Raw genomic sequence first — 16,795 nt, forward strand, 5'->3', positions numbered from 1 at the left:
TGTGGTACCGTGAGAAGCTGCACAGTAGTATTATAAACTAAATCTAGTGCCAAGGCCATTTACAGAGTTATGTTTGAGAAAAGAGATAAGGGCATTGTTAACCAAGAGATGGGGAGGGGAAATGAGATGCTTGAGAGATGGGCCTTGTCAGCTGAAGGAATGGCTGCCAATGATGGTTATTACATTTGAAGATGAGTAGGAGGAGCACAACGCTTTAGGTGATTGAATTTTCAGGTGATTGAACTGGATAGAGAATGCCACGGAAGGATTTTGTGTTGAAGTGGAGTTAACTTGTCAGTTTATATGTAGCTTGTATGCTTTCACAGTTAGACACAAAATGCTGGCGTAACTCAGCGTGACAGGCAGCATCTCTGGAGAGAAGGAATGGGTGGCGTTTTGGGTCGGGGCCCTTCTTCAGACTTCAGAGGAGTTGGCTGCGCCTAACGGCTGCGGCTCTCTGGCAGTCTGTTGTCTTTTTTTCTTTTTTTTTGTTTGTGTCGGTGTTGGGATGGTTTTTGTTTCTGTTTTTGGCTGTGTATGTGTGGTGGGGGTGTGTGGTGGGGGTGTGGGGTGGGGTGGGGCGGGGGGAAACCTTTATTTTATTAGGTCTCTTCCCCGGGGCGCGGCTCGGCTGCGGGCCTTAACATTGCCGGCGCAGCTCGGCTGCGGGACGTTTCAGTGCCCGGTGCGGCTCGGCTGCGGGCCTTAACATTGCCGGCGCAGCTCAGCTGCGGGACGTTTCAGTGCCCGGTGCGGCTCGGCTGCGGGCCTTAACATTGCCGGCGCAGCTCGGCCGCGGGACGTTTCAGTGCCCGGTGCGGCTCGGCCGCTGGACTTAACATCGCCCGGTGCGGCCGCGGGACGTTTCAGTGCCCGGTGCGGCTCGGCCGCGGGACGTTTCAGTGCCCGGTGCGGCTCGGCCGCTGGACTTAACATCGCCCGGTGTGGCCGCGGGACGTTTCAGTGCCCGGTGTGGCCGCGGGACGTTTCAGTGCCCGGTGCGGCTCGGCCGCGGGACGTTTCAATGCCCGGTGCGGCTTGGCCGCTGGACTTAACATCGCCCGGTGTGGCCGCGGGACGTTTCAGTGCCCGGTGCGGCTTGGCCGCTGGACTTAACATCGTCAGCGCTGTTCGGCCGCGGGACGTTTCAGTGCCCGGTGCGGCTCGGCCGTTGGACTTAACATCGCCCGGTGTGGCCGCGGGACGTTTCGGTGCCCGGGGCGGCTCGGCCGGGGGGCCTTCCATCCCCTTGCGGGGGCTGTGCGTGTCGTTTGCCTCGGTAGGGGTCGAGCTGCCTGTCCGTGGGTGCGGGGGGAAGAGAGGGGAAGTTTTGTTGCCTCCATCACAGTGAGGGGGTGTTTGGAGTCACTGTGATGGATGTTTGTGTTGGGGTCGGGTGTCCTGTGTTCTTTTCTTTTTGCTGTATTTTGTGTGACTGCTGAAATTTCGCTCGGTGTTGTGCCGAGTGACAATAAAGTGTTGTTATGTTATGTTATGTTATGTTATGTTATATGCTTTCACAGTTCTGCAGAAGCTGACTGCCTTGTGTTATTGTAGCCCGGCATTGATACATATGCCAGTAATTTATTATTTTATCTGTTCAATGTTGAACAATTTGTGAAAAGCTAATCATCAGCAGTTCCGGTGATAGTGGGAAGGAAATCTCTGTAATCATGTAGCACCACCTTTTCACTAAATTAGCTAAAAATATTTTGGCGCTTAATTTCATGTAGTATTACTGGATAGCATGCAAACAAAAGTTTTTCACTGTACCTCGGTACATGTGATAATAATAAACTAAACTAATACAAAAATACTTGGAACGGTTTGCCATTGTGGTAATGTTTGAGAAATTTGGCTTGTGATCAGAAGTGATATCTTAAAATAAATGCTGTTTAAATTTTAATAAAACGCATTGTAATATTAGCTACCAGATCAAATTGTGTAGACGTTGCTCTCTTATTTTAAAAGCAAAAGAAAATCCATTTAAATATAGTTGTGGCCTATTTATTGAATAAGTTGTTTGTAATTTTCTTTCTTCTCTCTCTCTAGGTCTTTGACGTGAGACTAAATGGGCAGCATGTGATAGTGAAAGATCTGGATATCTTTGATAAAGTGGGACACAGCACAGCACACGATGAATTGGTGACCTTCTCCGTCAGGAAAGGAAAACTCAGTGTTCAAGGAGAAGTCTCTACATTTAATGGGAAACTGCTCGTAGAATTTGTGAAAGTAAGAAAATCTTTTAATTCTACCGAGTAGGATTTAACAACAAAAAAATCAATTGATTCAACGTGTGTGTGAATTAATGCTGCAAGGCACATTTTTGTGGGATGCTTGATTTTTCTTTTTTTTTTACCCCAAAGGGTGGCACAGTGGTATAAGTGATAGAGCTGCTGCCTCACAGCACCAGAGACCAGGATTCAATCCTGACCTCATGTGCTGTCTGTGTGGAGTTTGCACGTTCCCCCTGTGACCATGTGGTTTTGCTCCGGTTTCTTGCTCTGTCCCAAAGGCGTGTGGATTTGTAGGTTAATTGGTCTCTAAAATGGTCCCTCGTGTGTAGGGAATGGATAAGGTGAGATAACGTAAACTAATGCAAACAGGTGATTAATGGACTCGATGGGCCAAAGGGCCTGTTTTCATGGTGTATCTCGAAGCTAAACTAAACCATACTCAAGGACTAAAATTCCTTTTATTGTTTTGTTTCATCAAATGGCTGATAAATATCTGCTATATATTTATATAGTTTATCTATTGGCTTGTGGTTCAGATGTGACCTTTTAAAATAAATGTCAGGGCTGATAAATAGTTACAATGTACCATTTTGTGGTCCATCGAGGCAGCAACAAACAGCTATTTCCAAGTTCCCATATCTGGTGAAAATAAGCAGGGGATGAGCTAGATTTTTGATCAAGTGTTTTGTTCTTGCAGCATATGTTCGTTTTCATTGTCAGTAGCTTCATTTTATCTTATGCAAAAACTGTGGAACATTGTGCTGTTCAAATATTTGTCTGCTCGTTCCTTATCTTGATGTGGTTAACTTCTGGTTAGGTACAGTTTATCAGCACTGTGTGCCTCTTCTTACCATTCATGTGTGAGATGTGATAATGACTATTAAAAGGCTATTCATTTTGGGGGAATATAATCCTGGGAAAATCCCACTGAGAATCTGGTATGATCTTCCCCCCATGTCGCCAAGATACGAAATCTGTCGTGGCACAGTGGTGCAGCGGTAAAGCTGCTGCCTCACAGCGCCAGAGAGCTTGGTTTGATCTGACTACGGGTGCTGTCTGCGTGGACTTTGTACGTTCTCCCTGTGTGGGTTTTCTCCAGGTGCTCCGGTTTCCTCCCACATTCCAAAGTCATGCAGGTTTTTCCTTTAATTGGTTTCCGTAAAGTGTCCCAGTGTGCGGGATGCGAGATTGGATAACATAGAACCCGTGTACAAATTGTCGGTCGACGCGGCCTGTTTCCACGCTATATCTCTAAACTAAACACCATTGTTGATGTTCAATGTTTCATCGTCAATATTAAGATGGGATATGGGATTAAGATTGTCCACCTGGATCAGATTTTTGCTGGATAGACTTGCACTCGGGTGCCCATGGTAGGTTAATATTGAAAATGTAACTGTCTGGTATGGATAATATTTTGGTTTAAGCGTTCAAATCAGCACCGAAATCAATAGAGCAAGGATTTTTAAGAACTTCCAGGCCAAACTGCATGATAGTTTGGACTGGAATTCCGAAAACAAGTTGAGGGGTGTCCTTCTATGATGTTGTAAGTCTATTCCAGCTGTTAGTGGAGAAAGATTAATCCAATTACATTTTAATATAAAGGAGCTTGCAAAAGCAAGCCCATATGCTCCTCCCAGGAGTAGGTTTTCCAAATATTACAAATTACATTATCAATTTAACGTAACAATTACCTTGACTTTACCTATTATGTTTTGAACTTGAAAATCTAGGTACATTATGCTGTTGTAAAATATAGTGAAAACACTGACTTAACACTAATCATTTTCTTTCTGTTGATTCTATGTTCTAGGGTTACTATGACAACCCTAAAGTCTGTGCAATGTGCATCATAAAGGGAACAGTGGAGGGTAAGTTAATTATTGCAGGTCGTCTCAACTATTTAATATTCTGATTGTCAATGATGCCAATACAGTTGGAATTCATAAAGTTTAATGGTTTATTGAGAATGTAGCATCCCTGACAAATGCATTACTAATTAAATCAATGTTACAATTGAATCAGTTAACATGAGAAAAGATTATTTCCTTTATTTCTTTTCTTCTTACTTGGTGTATGTATATAATTATCTGGATTTCAAATCAAATCTATTGCATTGAGATGATTTTGGGGCGCGTGGGATTACAGTAAAGCCACAAAAATACTTAAAGGGAGATATTGACAGCTCTTCTGTTCTGCAAATCAAATAGCATTTATCTTTAAAAACATTCCTCCAATTAATTAGTTATTAAATCAATTGACGCAACTTGTGGATTAATGGCTTAAGTATTGATCTTGCCCCACGTCTTTCGCCCTCCTGAAAGCAGCACTTAAACAAAAATAAGCACAAAGGTGGAAGGGAAAGAATATTGAAAGTTGATGACGTGCCTTCATATTTTTGAAGGAGAATCGATGATGTGATACAGAAACCCATTGCACGTGTAGACAAATTGCCATGGAAGTAATTTATATAACAACGTAGGTAGTACCAAGCTAGTCAGGCAGTAAGTTATTCATTTGTTACCACATGCACCTAATTCTGCCCTCGCTCATCATCCACACATTGATTGTTGGGAGGTTTCTTTGGATAAGGAGTGCAGAATAATTTCTTCCCCCTCCCCCCACCCTTTGATAGCCAGAGTATTAAGAATAATCACCTCAATGCCTACAATCCTTCTGGGTCACATTAATTGATCCATCGGGCAAATTCTGTGCACAACAATACCTTGTCCATAATTCTGCATCGGCAATAGCTTTAATGGATGAGTCAGGAAATGAGCTTGCAAATAATTCTTTAACTCTAGTTTTTATATTGTAAACTGAATTTGCATGTCCCATCTCTGGATAGAAGGAATGGGTGACGTTTCGGGTCGAGACCCTTCTTCAGTCTCAGTCTGAAAAGAAGAGTCTCGACCCGAAACGTCACCTATTCCTTCTCTCCAGAGATGCTGCCTGTCCCGTTGAGTTACTCCAGCATTTTGTGTCTGTCTTCGGTGCAAACCAGCATCTGCGGTTCCTTCCTTCACATGTCCCATTAATTACATGCATAAATGCGAAAGAAAAAGAAAACCAATAACATGCAAGAAACCTGCTGAAGCTTGGTTATGAAATTAAATTTCGGCGCGGACTTGGTGGACCAAAGTAAAGTTAAAAAATGTCACTTTTAAAAGAAAAAGACTCCCTCTTATAATTGGTTAAATTATTTCCTGTTCAAGTAAATTGGTAATAATTGTTCTGATTATGGTAAACTGCCTGTGAACTCCAAGCAATGCTGACATCAAATAATCACATTACTTAATTAAGAGTGGTCCTCACTAACTATAGATGTGATTTATTTCCCTTCTGCTCACTCCCCACCCCCACACCCTTGCCCATGACTAAGATAGTTGAAGAGAAAATTGCATAAGACCACTGCAAAATATTGGAGTTTAATTTTTTTTTAACTTTTAAAAGGGGCGTTAAAACCTCCCCAGATCAGATTGGGATTAAAGATTGAGATTATTTGAATTGGAGACACTTTTTAACATACTTCCTCAAATAGGTGGATTATATTAATTTTCAGCAGAGCTGCAAGAAATGTTTCCCATTCTAATAAAGAGCATCAAATCCTTTGTGGCCCAATGCAAAATACTGTGCACAAATGTACAAATTAGGAGCAGAGTAGGCTAACTGACCCCTCAAGTCAGTTTCCCATTCAATTAGATCTTAAATGGTGACATTATATTCCACTCTTGCTTTATCCAGTAAACATTTGCCACTACTTATCAAAATTTTATTTCAACCTTAAAAATATTCAGTTCCTACTCCATTGCCCTTTGAGGAAGAGAGTTTCAAAGACATGACTCTCCAAAAAGGAATGTAATTGTTTCTTTATCTTGAGAAGCTGGCGACTCCTTTATATTTAAACAATGACCTCTAGTTCCATATTCTAAGCCTAAACTGGATGAAGGATACGTAGAAAAGTAGTGGATGACACAGCGGTAGAATTGCTGCCTTACAGTGCCAGGGACCTGTGTTCGATCCTGACCACGCGTGCTGTCTGTATGGAGTTTGTGCGTTCTCCATGTGACCACATGGGTTTTCTCTGGGTGTTCCGGTTTCCTCCCACACTCAAGTCATGTAGATTTGAACTCGTCCCTTCCTACCCAAACCACCCCATCCCCGGGCACTTTCCCCTGCAACCGCAGGAGATGCAACACCTGTCCCTTTACCTCTCCCCTCAACTCCATCCAAGGACCCAAACAGTCTTTCCAGGTGAGACAGAGGTTCACCTGCACCTCCTCCAACCTCATCTAATGCATTTGCTGCTCTAGATATCAACTTCTTTACATCGGCGAAACCAAGCGCAGGCTCGGCGATCGCTTCGCTCAACACCTTTGCTCAGTCCGCCTTAACCAACCTGATTTCCCGGTGACTGAGCACTCCAACTCCCACTCCCAGTCTGACCTTTCTGTCATGGGCCTCCTCCAGTGCCATAGTGAGGCCCACCGGAAATTGGAGGAACAGCACCTCATATTTCGCCTGGGCTGCTTGCCGTGTAGGATAGTGCTAGTGTACTGGGTGATCGTTGGTCGGTGCTGACTCAGTGGGTCGATGGGCATGTTTCCACACTGTATCTCGAAAGTCTGAATGCTCTGTGCTTCAATCAAACTTTCCTCCCAGGACAACTGACCCATTCCAGATATCATCCTTCCTGAAACGAGGTGTTCTGCGTATTTCTCCACATGTAATCTCGTAAACACCTTGTTTTCGGGAGACATAATCTCCTTACTTGCATTTTCAATCTCCCTTGTAATAACATCACATCCTGTTATTCTTTCTAATTCACCGTACCTGGTTTCTGGCCTTTTGCGAATTATGAACTCGGGCATCCAGGTCCCTCCATATCTGAAGAAGGGTCTCGACCCGAAACATCACCCATTCCTTCTCTCCTGAGATGCTGCCTGTCCCGCTGAGTTACTCCAGCATTTTGTGTCTACCCTCCATATCTTGGAGTTCTGCAATCTCTCACCTTTTACAGAATATGCTTTTTATTTTCTCTTGCCAAAATGGTCAATTTCACATTTTCCACATTCGCACTTCGATTGCAGATCTTTGTCCATTTACTCAACACATCTATATCCCTCTGTAGCCGCCTTTATGTCCTATGCATTTACTTTTCTATCTTTCATCCAGCTTTCATCCAGCAAATTTGGCATCCATAACTCCAATGTTTTTATCCAAGGTATTTATATAGATAGTTAATAAGTTCAGGCCCCACTCCCGATCACTGGCACACTACTCATTGCATCTTACCAACCAGCAAAAGATCCTTTTATGTATTCCCTGTTTCATGTAAACCATCCTTTGGAGAAGGCTCCCAACCGAAACATCGCCTGTCCATGTTCTCCAGGCATGTTGCCTGACCCGCTAAGTTGCTCCAGCACTTTTTGTCCCTTTTCAACGAATAAAACCAGCATCTGCAGTTCCCTGTTTCTGTATCTTCAGCCATTCTTTTAGCCTCATGATTACATTACCTTGTAATCGATGAGCTTTTCCAGTAAGCGTTCATGTAGTACTTTATCAAATGCTTTCTGGAAATCTGGGTAATGAGAATTTAAAAAAATTAATTTTGTTATGGAAGACCAAAAAAAACCAGTGCAGCATTAAATGATGAGAAACTTGTAACAATTGGCATAAAGTGGGAAACTGGGCTGTGTTTGCTCGTAAAATTAAAGTTGATCTGTGGGGAGAGTGCACAATTAGGAAAATAAATGTTAGGTTGTCTTTTACCACAAGGGGTTGAAGTACAAGTGTCGTTAACTTTTGCTGCAGTTGTACATGATCTTGGTGAGTTCACCCGGGAGTACCATGGTTTTATTTAAGGAAAGATACTTGCAGGCAATCATTATAGATTCATTAGGGTGACAACTGAGATGACAATTCCTGTTCCTCTGCCGAGGGTATGACTAGTAAGGACCTATATTTAGTTCTCTGTGAACAAGAATGGGAAGCGATCTCATTGATTCATAGAGAGGTTGGTGGGATTAGATATTGAGAGGTTGTTTGCCGTCTCTGAATAGTGTAGAATTCTGCACCGTCAAAGATGAAAGAAATAAAAATTCCTATGTCTGGAGGATTTTACTTCTTTGCAATTCTTCTCCCCAGAGTCTTAAAATGATTTTGAGCACTAGGGAAATCAAAAGATTAGCTTAAAAAGTGCATAGAGGATCATGATTCCATGTCAAAGCTGTTCTTCACTTATGGGGCTCAATACTAGTTCTGTTCATTACACACTAATTATGTACTGTTTCTCCTTGGAATAGAGAAGCCTAAAAGGAGATTTTAGTTGTTAATATTATTGTGGGATTACATTTCCATTAAATTAGATGAAACAGTTTTCATTAGCTGAGCTTGGTCAACAGAGCACACAAAATGAAGGGGATTGACAAAAGTGAATACAACTAAGGAGATATCTTTGCTACAGTTAGTCAGCCCTTGGAAGATGTGTCAGGTACAATTGTGGATACAGATTAATATAATGCATCAAACGGAATTGGTAAGTACTTAGAAGAGAAAACCTGATTAAGTAGAAAAGGGACTATCTGGGTTAGTTTTGGCAAGACCCAGCACAGGCTTGATCAATCAAATGAGCGCTCTCTTTCTCTGCTAGGCTATTCTTTGATTCTCCAACTGATAAGTTATAGGAGTAGAATTAGGCCATTCGACCCATCAAATCTACTCTGCCATTCAATCATGGCTGATCTATTTTCCCCCTCAACCCCATTCTCCTGCCTTCTCCCCATAACCCCTGACACCCATACTAATCAAGAACCTGTCAATGTCTGTCTTAAAAAATATCCATAGACTTGGCCTCCATGGCCTTCCGTGGTAATGAATCCCACAGATTAACCACTCTCTGACTAAATAAATTACTCATCTCCTTTCTAAATATACGTCCTTTTATTTTGAGGCTATGGACTCTGGTTCTAGACTCTTCCACTAGTGGAATCATCCTCTCCACATCCACCATCCAGGCCTTTCACTTTTCGATTTTGAATTTCCTTTCATTTTAATGAATATACTTTAAGGTAGTTTTTGCCCGTGAGGTTGGCAGGTTTGGTTTCACAACAACTTTTTGACCCAGGATGTGATGTGATATCTAAACAATTTACATTCCAAATTCCTGTGGCAAATATGTTCTTTCAATAATGTATCTTATCTGGACCAATTTCTTTCTTGAAGAAACTATTAATAGCAGAATTGGTAGACAAAATATCGAATCCAATAAAGACTGAAAATAATGACAATTATCTACTAGATTTCTCCTTTTCCCAAATGCATGCAGAAACAAAGGTCTGTGGTTGCTGGGTTATACCAAAGTTAGTCACTCTGCTGGAGTGACTCCGTGGGTCAGGCAGCATCTCTGGAGAAAAAGGATGGGTGACAGGTCTGAGGAAGGGTTAGAACCCAAGTTAACCGACCCAAAATATAAAACCTGCTTCTTTCTCAACAGAGACCCAAAGTGCTGGGAGTAACTCAGCAGGTCAGGTTGCATCTCTGGAGAACATGGATAGATGACGTTCAGGGTCGACTAGAAACATCACCTATTCACGTGCTCCAGATACCTGCTGTGTTACTCCAGCACTTTGTCTATCCATAGTATGTGTGGTTCGGTATAGCAATCACACTCTGTACAGTATGAAGTTGGAGTTGTGTGGAACTTGCTCTACGTAACCACATCGCAGACAGAATTGACTAAATATAGCCACCCTTTCTGGAAATTCTGAAGATCAACAAATTTCAAGGCAAAGGTTATGAATTTTGCTAATTTACAATGAGGACTTTCCTTCAGTTGGGCTGAAGCATTCATCTGATTTTGATGATCTTCGAAAGAATCTTTCATTTTTGAATTGACTTTAATAGAATGGTGCCACTATCTTTCCTGAAGTCAATTTTACATCTCTTAATAAATACTAAAAAAACTTTTGTTGGGTTCCTAAACCTGCTCCAGAAAAGCTACCACTATGAAACACTTCTGTTTAAAGTTCTTGTATCTTTTGGCATATCAATCAATCAATGAAAATCCCTATTTGTAACCTCATGATAGAGGCAGTGTAATAAATGAAAAGGTTAAAGATTCTTATTAAGTTGATTTGGACCTGGATTATAGGTTAATATTCTGAAGTGAGATGATTGAGTTTTAACACCAGGAACGTACTAGGTGAAAGACTGGACAGTTATGAGCAATACTGACTTCAGTATCACTAAGGATGAGTGCCTCTCTCTTGTGAATGGTATCTAAATACTTGTACTACCTCTGAAATTCAACCCTAGTAATTCAAATCCATAATAAATAAATGTATTACTGGCCAGTAAACTCTATTACTGACCCCTTTTATCAAGTGATTGATAATCTCCCTCCGTCATTTGGTTGGCAATTAGTTTTGAGCACATGGTTGAACAATAGTAGGCAGTGCAGTGATACAGTTGCTGCCTTTCAGCACTTATAGCGCCAGAGACCCTGGTTCGATCCCGACTACGTGTGTTGTCTGTACGACGATTGTGCCCTCTCCTCGAGACCGCGTGGGTTTTCTCCGAGGTCTTCAGTTTCCTCCCACACTTCAAAGATTTACTAGGCCCCGGGCACCGTCACAGCTTGGTATTAATGTAAATTGACCCTTGGATGGTAATGTGCGGGGATTGCTGGTCGGTGCGGATTCGATGGGCCGATGGGCCTGTTTCCGCACTGTATCTCTAAACTAAAATATTCCACATTTTTTCAGTTTTGGTTGCTAAAAAAAATATTTAAGTAAGGCATGGGTTATTCTGGTCAATAATTATTCTGCACTAGAACTAACAGTGGAGGCAATTAGCCTATTTAAGTTCACTCATCCATTTAATGATATTTGGAATTAATCCAATTGGCTGAAGTCTATGCAGTCTTGCCTCATAACTAATTCTGGCATTTTTAAAATTCATTTTATTCTGGCTTTTTAAATTCATTTACTGGATTAAAATGTTACTGGCAAGACCAGCATGTATTGTTGATCCTCAATTGTCCTTCAGAAGATGGTGCTGACCCACTGCCTTCATATCATATCATCATCATATCATATATATACAGCCGGAAACAGGCCTTTTCGGCCCTCCAAGTCCGTGCCGCCCAGCGATCCCCGTACATTAACACTATCCTACACCCACTAGGGACAATTTTTACATTTACCCAGCCAATTAACCTACATACCTGTACGTCTTTGGAGTGTGGGAGGAAACCGAAGATCTCGGAGAAAACCCACGCAGGTCACGGGGAGAACGTACAAACTCCTTACAGTGCAGCACCCGTAGTCAGGATCGAACCTGAGTCTCCGGCGCTGCATTCGCTGTAAAGCAGCAACACTACCGCTGCGCTACCGTGCCGCCCTTGAACTGCTGCAGTCCTTCAAGTGAAGCTACTCCTGTGGTGCTGCTGGTGGGGAATGTCAGGGTTTTTAGATCCAGCGACAGTGAAGGATTGGCAATATATTTCCAAGTCAGAATAACATGTGAGGTTGAGGGACACCTGCAGGTGATTGTCTTCCCATACACTTGCTGCTTTTGCCCTCTTGATCATGGTAACAAAAACGCAAGACCTAAAAGAAAGAACAATGACTAAGTAGGGGGAGAGAGAAAAAACTAGCTCTGCTGCTCATATGAATGAATGTATGTTCTTACATCAGACTTTTTAATTTAATAATATTAGTGGAGCTTGCTCATATATAGGGTTGTAACATGTCAAGTGTTCAAACCCCGGGATTTTCCTGTAGGAGACGATGTTAAAGAGTTAACAGTGTCTCCAATTGGGCTGCGTGATAATTGAGATCGTTGATAAATTATCAACAGTGGCGCAACGGTAGAGTTGTTGCATTACAGCGAATGCAGCGCCGGAGACTCAGGTTCGATCCTGACTACGGGTGCTGTACTGTAAGGAGTTTGTACGTTCTCCCCGTGACCTGCGTGGGTTTTTTCCGAGATCTTCGGTTTCCTCCCACATTCCAAAGACGTACAGGTATGTAGGTTAATTGACTGGGTAAATGTAAAAAATTGTCCCTAGTGTGTATAGGATAGTGTTAATGTGCGGGGATCGCTGGGCGGCGCGGACTTGGTGGGCCGAAAAGGCCTGTTTCCGCGCTGTATCTGAAATATGAAAAATAAAATATAAACTTGACTATCATGGCCTTTCTAATAATTATAATAAAATTAGTGTGTGAATTGAAAAAACAAATCTGAGGAATATGAAAATTTAGTTTAAGTTGTCTCCCTCAGAATTTGAGCTTTACATTACCACGTTAACTGGTTACAATTAAATCTCTTGTTTTAAAAAAAAAACTTGTGCTGAATTACAGATGTCCCCAAACTCCTGCCTCACCCTGGTTTGGAAAAAAAGGAGGAAGAGGAAGAGGAGGAAGATTATGAGGAAGGTGCTGAAAGGAAGCCATTAAGCAAAAAGAAGGTGAAGTCAGGACCTCGAACTCCTGACCCATATGCCTCTGACAACAGCAGCCTAATGTTTCCAATCTTAGTTGCCTTTGGGGTCTTCATTCCCACCTTGTTTTGTCTATGTCGATTATGAAAGATAAACTTAGCATGTACAGTGGTGTGTGTGGGTGAAGAGCTATGTAGTGGCATGGGGCAGTCTGTTTAAAACAGTATGTTTCTGTTCCCTCTACTTTCAGAATTGAGGTCGGGGGAAAGGGAGAGAAATGGTTTGTACTGACTTTTGAAGGTTTGAATTGCAATAATTTTTGTTTTTGTTAAAAGATTTTTTTTTTAAAGACTCCTCCAATAATTCTGAAGTGTAAAATTGAAAATCCCAAAAAGTTGAATGTTTGAAGCCAGTAGTCGCTGGAACAATTTTTTTGCTGTGTTGAAGGTATGGTATAATGGGCATCCAGGTTGGGGAAAATGTGCCTCAATATGAAGCCTGTACAACTAATATAGAACCATTTGCCACTAGTGTGTAAGGAAATCTACGATTCCACTAGTAAAACTTGAATGGAGAATTTTAAATGAGAAAACGTACTGTAGGAAAATTAATGGTAATCTGACTGTACAAATTCCACCCCCTCCTTTGCAGTAGCATGTCCACACGTTGACATGGGCATTATATATATTTTTCTTGAATAATGAGCTGACCATGAAAATCAGATTCAAGCTGGTTGGAATGGTTGTTTGGTAATTAATTGGGTGAGTACGAAATGTTCAGAGTGTGATAAGGCAGTGTTTGTTTCACCAGCATCTTCAGATTTCGCCTCTATGGCGTGGTGCAATGCTCAAATGCTTTACACAATAATTTTAAAATATTCTTTCTGTTGGCCAACTTTGCTGGATTACCGCAGCAAATTTCCGTAAAACTGTTATAATAAAAGCAAGAGTAATATGAAAAGGTTTGTCAATAACTGGAAAAAAAAAGGAAACGCTTTATGCCGAATTATTTCATCAGCACAAAAGCTGTAGTCCATCCCCAAACTCTGAATGAATTTGCTGTGAACTTTTATCATTTTTCTTTGTCATATTTCCTAATATATGTAGTTTAAAGAAATTCCGGTTTCTATTTTTTTGTTCCTATTCTAGGGTTCCTCTGTGAAAGGTACTTGAAATGGATAGTATTATATTAGCAATAAAGTTTGAAATCCCTCCACACATTAATACATATTTTAATAAGGCCCTGCTGAGTGACCACATACCAATTGTTTGGCAGTGCTCACTAAAGCTCGCAAAAGATGTAACTCTCAACAAAGGGAGAAATATTTAGAGCCTTGAACCATAAAAAGTGCTGTTTACTGTAACACCCTGCCATGGAGTCGGTATAATCCGTTAAATCCCTTGGTGCTTAATACAGACTTTGGAAGCGTGTTGTGCTGAGTGTAAGATGTAGTGTCTTTATGAAGAGGGATTCGTACTGGGATGAACTTGGCAGCAAGGGACTGCATTCATAATCTGAGAGAAAGTCTTTACCTGAAATCATGGCAGTAAAGTTGCTCATTTGTGTCTCTCCCTTCCCTCACTTTGCCCCATTTCCCATCTCACCGCCTATCCTAAATCAAGCGTTCCCCTTGTTTTTTTTCCAACCACTGTGACCCCCTGCTATTTTACTAACATAACGGGCTAGTGCACAGCGTGCCCATAAATCTGTTGCCATTTGATCTTTATTCCCATTCAATTCCACAAATTAGCTGCAGGGGTTGCTATGTAGATTGCTGTGGAACCTGAAATTTGAAGGATCTTACCTCTCGAGCAACTCCGAGGGAGGGGAAAGATTGATTTTAGCTTTTTTAAAGAAGTTTAGTTTATATTTCAGGTAGGACAGTGAGAAGGAGCCATTGCTGATATTTGATATTAACAGTTTTAAAATTAGACGCTGTGGTACCTGCAGAGCAAAGACGCAGCACTCGGAATAAAGGCAAATCATAGAAATGAAACATTTCAAGTCATTTTATATAAATAATTGTATTATCTTTATAAAGTCCCACATACAGAAGAATCCTTTTGCCTTTCTCTTGGATAATTCTAAAAAGCTACTTTTGGATTTTGGAAAATAAATGTACAATTCTTGAATACAATAATCCAAGTGTGGTATTAAATGAAGGGAGAAACCCTGTACAATTTAGTCATTGCCAGTTTTAATGATGATTTGTACTATGGAATTAAAATGCTATATTTCCCCAAAATTATTTTGAGCATCATGCACAACTTGAATCTACATATTCACAAGGAGGCTTTAACTGTTTCTTTTCCTTGGAAAGAAAGGTGAGAAGGGAATAGATTTTTTTTTGTCAAAAGCTTTTGAAGTTTAGAGTTATTCATTCCAAAGAGAGAACTGCTGTTTACCTTTGGAAGTTCAATCAATTTTTTTTTCTTTTGTTGGCTAACCTGAATCCTGAATGGTGTAGGTAGAATTTGTGCTTTATGGTGTAAACTTGATTTTTGTGTGTCTGGTGTGTGTGTGTGTGTGTGTGTGTGTGTGTGTGTGTGTGTGTATGTGTATGTGTGTGCGAGTGTGTGTGTTTTTAAAACAAAATCATTTCAATTTGTAGCTTGGCTTTTGTTTGGAGCTCTCAGGAACTTGGGTTGAGGGTATATTTGTATTAATTTGCACTCTCTGGTGGTTTTAATCAGCAGTATATAATGAAAAGGGAGAAGATAAAAGTTATTTTTATGTCACATGTATTCAGACGAGCAAAAGACTACATTTTAGTCCCTGGATAACAGTACGTGTAAAATACTTAACCTGTCAACCCAGGATTTTCTGCCTTTTGGGTAGAAATATTTGTGTGCTGTGCACCAACTACAATGTGCTTAATTTTTTTCCGGAACTTTCTGCCTTTTTATTTTTTGATAATATTGTATTTGTGCCAGTGCAGCAATGGCCATATTGCCAACATCACCAAACAGACTTGCCTATACTTGTAAACTGCAATGGTGGGGCTAGAGAACAAAACCTGTTCAAAGGAGTAGAGGAGCTGTCAGCTTCATCCATCCTGACTTGAGTTTGCCTTGATCAACTTAATATCATTTGAATAGATTAGTCAATAAGCCTAATTTTAAATGGATTCTGCTATGACAATTAATTTAACTGTAACCATGAATTGATTATTGAAAGAACTGTGTCAATAGTTTATACATCCCAGGGCTAGCAGTTTTATTACTAACAGTATTTCTGTGGCACGACAAGGATCCCAAAAAAGTTTTTTTTTTCCCCCAAAATGTTTCTTTGCCAATTTTTATTTCTTCCCAGTTTGGCATTCATCACTATCTGCCTTCTGCGTGCCCGAGCTCAAGCTGTGATGAGCTCTTGGGAAGCAGGTAGATGGTCGTCCTGAAGATGGAAGGTTCCCAGGCTGACTGGTAAGCCAATGTCCATAATGGGGGAAGAAAAATAAACCAGACTCTGAGATCCATAAGCGTTTGCATTTAGTGGTGTCTGTTAATGGTTTATGCAATTGTTGCACAGAAGACATTGTATTAATTCCACCTGTTTAGACAAACTATTATTGAATGTCTGGAAATCTCTACATTCACCAAATAGCAACAAATTCTGCTCTGTTGCCATTACATTTTCTGCAATTTGGAAATAAAACTTTATTGAAACATGTTTTAGTTTACCCCTTCTATGATACAGCTTCTGTAGAAAATTAAGTACGTTAAGATCATGTAACGATGGAGCCTGGATTAGTTCTGACGGGCAGCTACTTGCTCTGGTAAGTTGTGCAAAATGTGCAGTTCAGTCCTATTCAAAAAAAGCTTTTCACTGTACCTCGGTACACGTGACAATAAACTAAACTATTCACAATTCCCCTGCTCTGTGATTCCTCCGGTTCGACGATGATGTTTTAAACCGACAAACAATGGACCATTGTGGGCTCCACCTTTCCTCGGCTCTGATTTGTTCTGAACCTTTTCATACTGCTAGTTTAACCTCTCCCCTGACTCTCGGTCTGAAGAAGGGTGTTGACCCGAAACGTCGCTTATTCCTTTTCTCCAGAGATGCTGCCTGACCCGCTGAGTTAATCCAGCATTTTGTGTCTATGATCTAAACT

The 16,795-nt window shown here is 41.1% G+C and overlaps 1 protein-coding gene across 1 annotated transcript in view; it reads left to right on the forward strand.

The window, feature by feature from the left end:
• The window catches only part of mlec (malectin), a 47,668-nt gene extending 31,236 nt beyond the window's left edge, over positions 1-16,432 (forward strand). Inside the window, exons 3-5 of the mRNA XM_078421237.1 lie at positions 2,053-2,232; positions 4,051-4,108; positions 12,602-16,432. Coding sequence (XP_078277363.1) covers positions 2,053-2,232; positions 4,051-4,108; positions 12,602-12,828 — 465 coding nt within the window. The 3' untranslated portion in view covers positions 12,829-16,432. The remainder of the gene's footprint in view (positions 1-2,052; positions 2,233-4,050; positions 4,109-12,601) is intronic.
• The last annotated feature ends 363 nt before the right edge of the window (positions 16,433-16,795 follow it).

This window comes from Rhinoraja longicauda, chromosome 25 (genome assembly GCF_053455715.1).
Source record: "Rhinoraja longicauda isolate Sanriku21f chromosome 25, sRhiLon1.1, whole genome shotgun sequence".
Classification (NCBI taxonomy): Eukaryota; Metazoa; Chordata; class Chondrichthyes; order Rajiformes; family Arhynchobatidae; genus Rhinoraja; species Rhinoraja longicauda.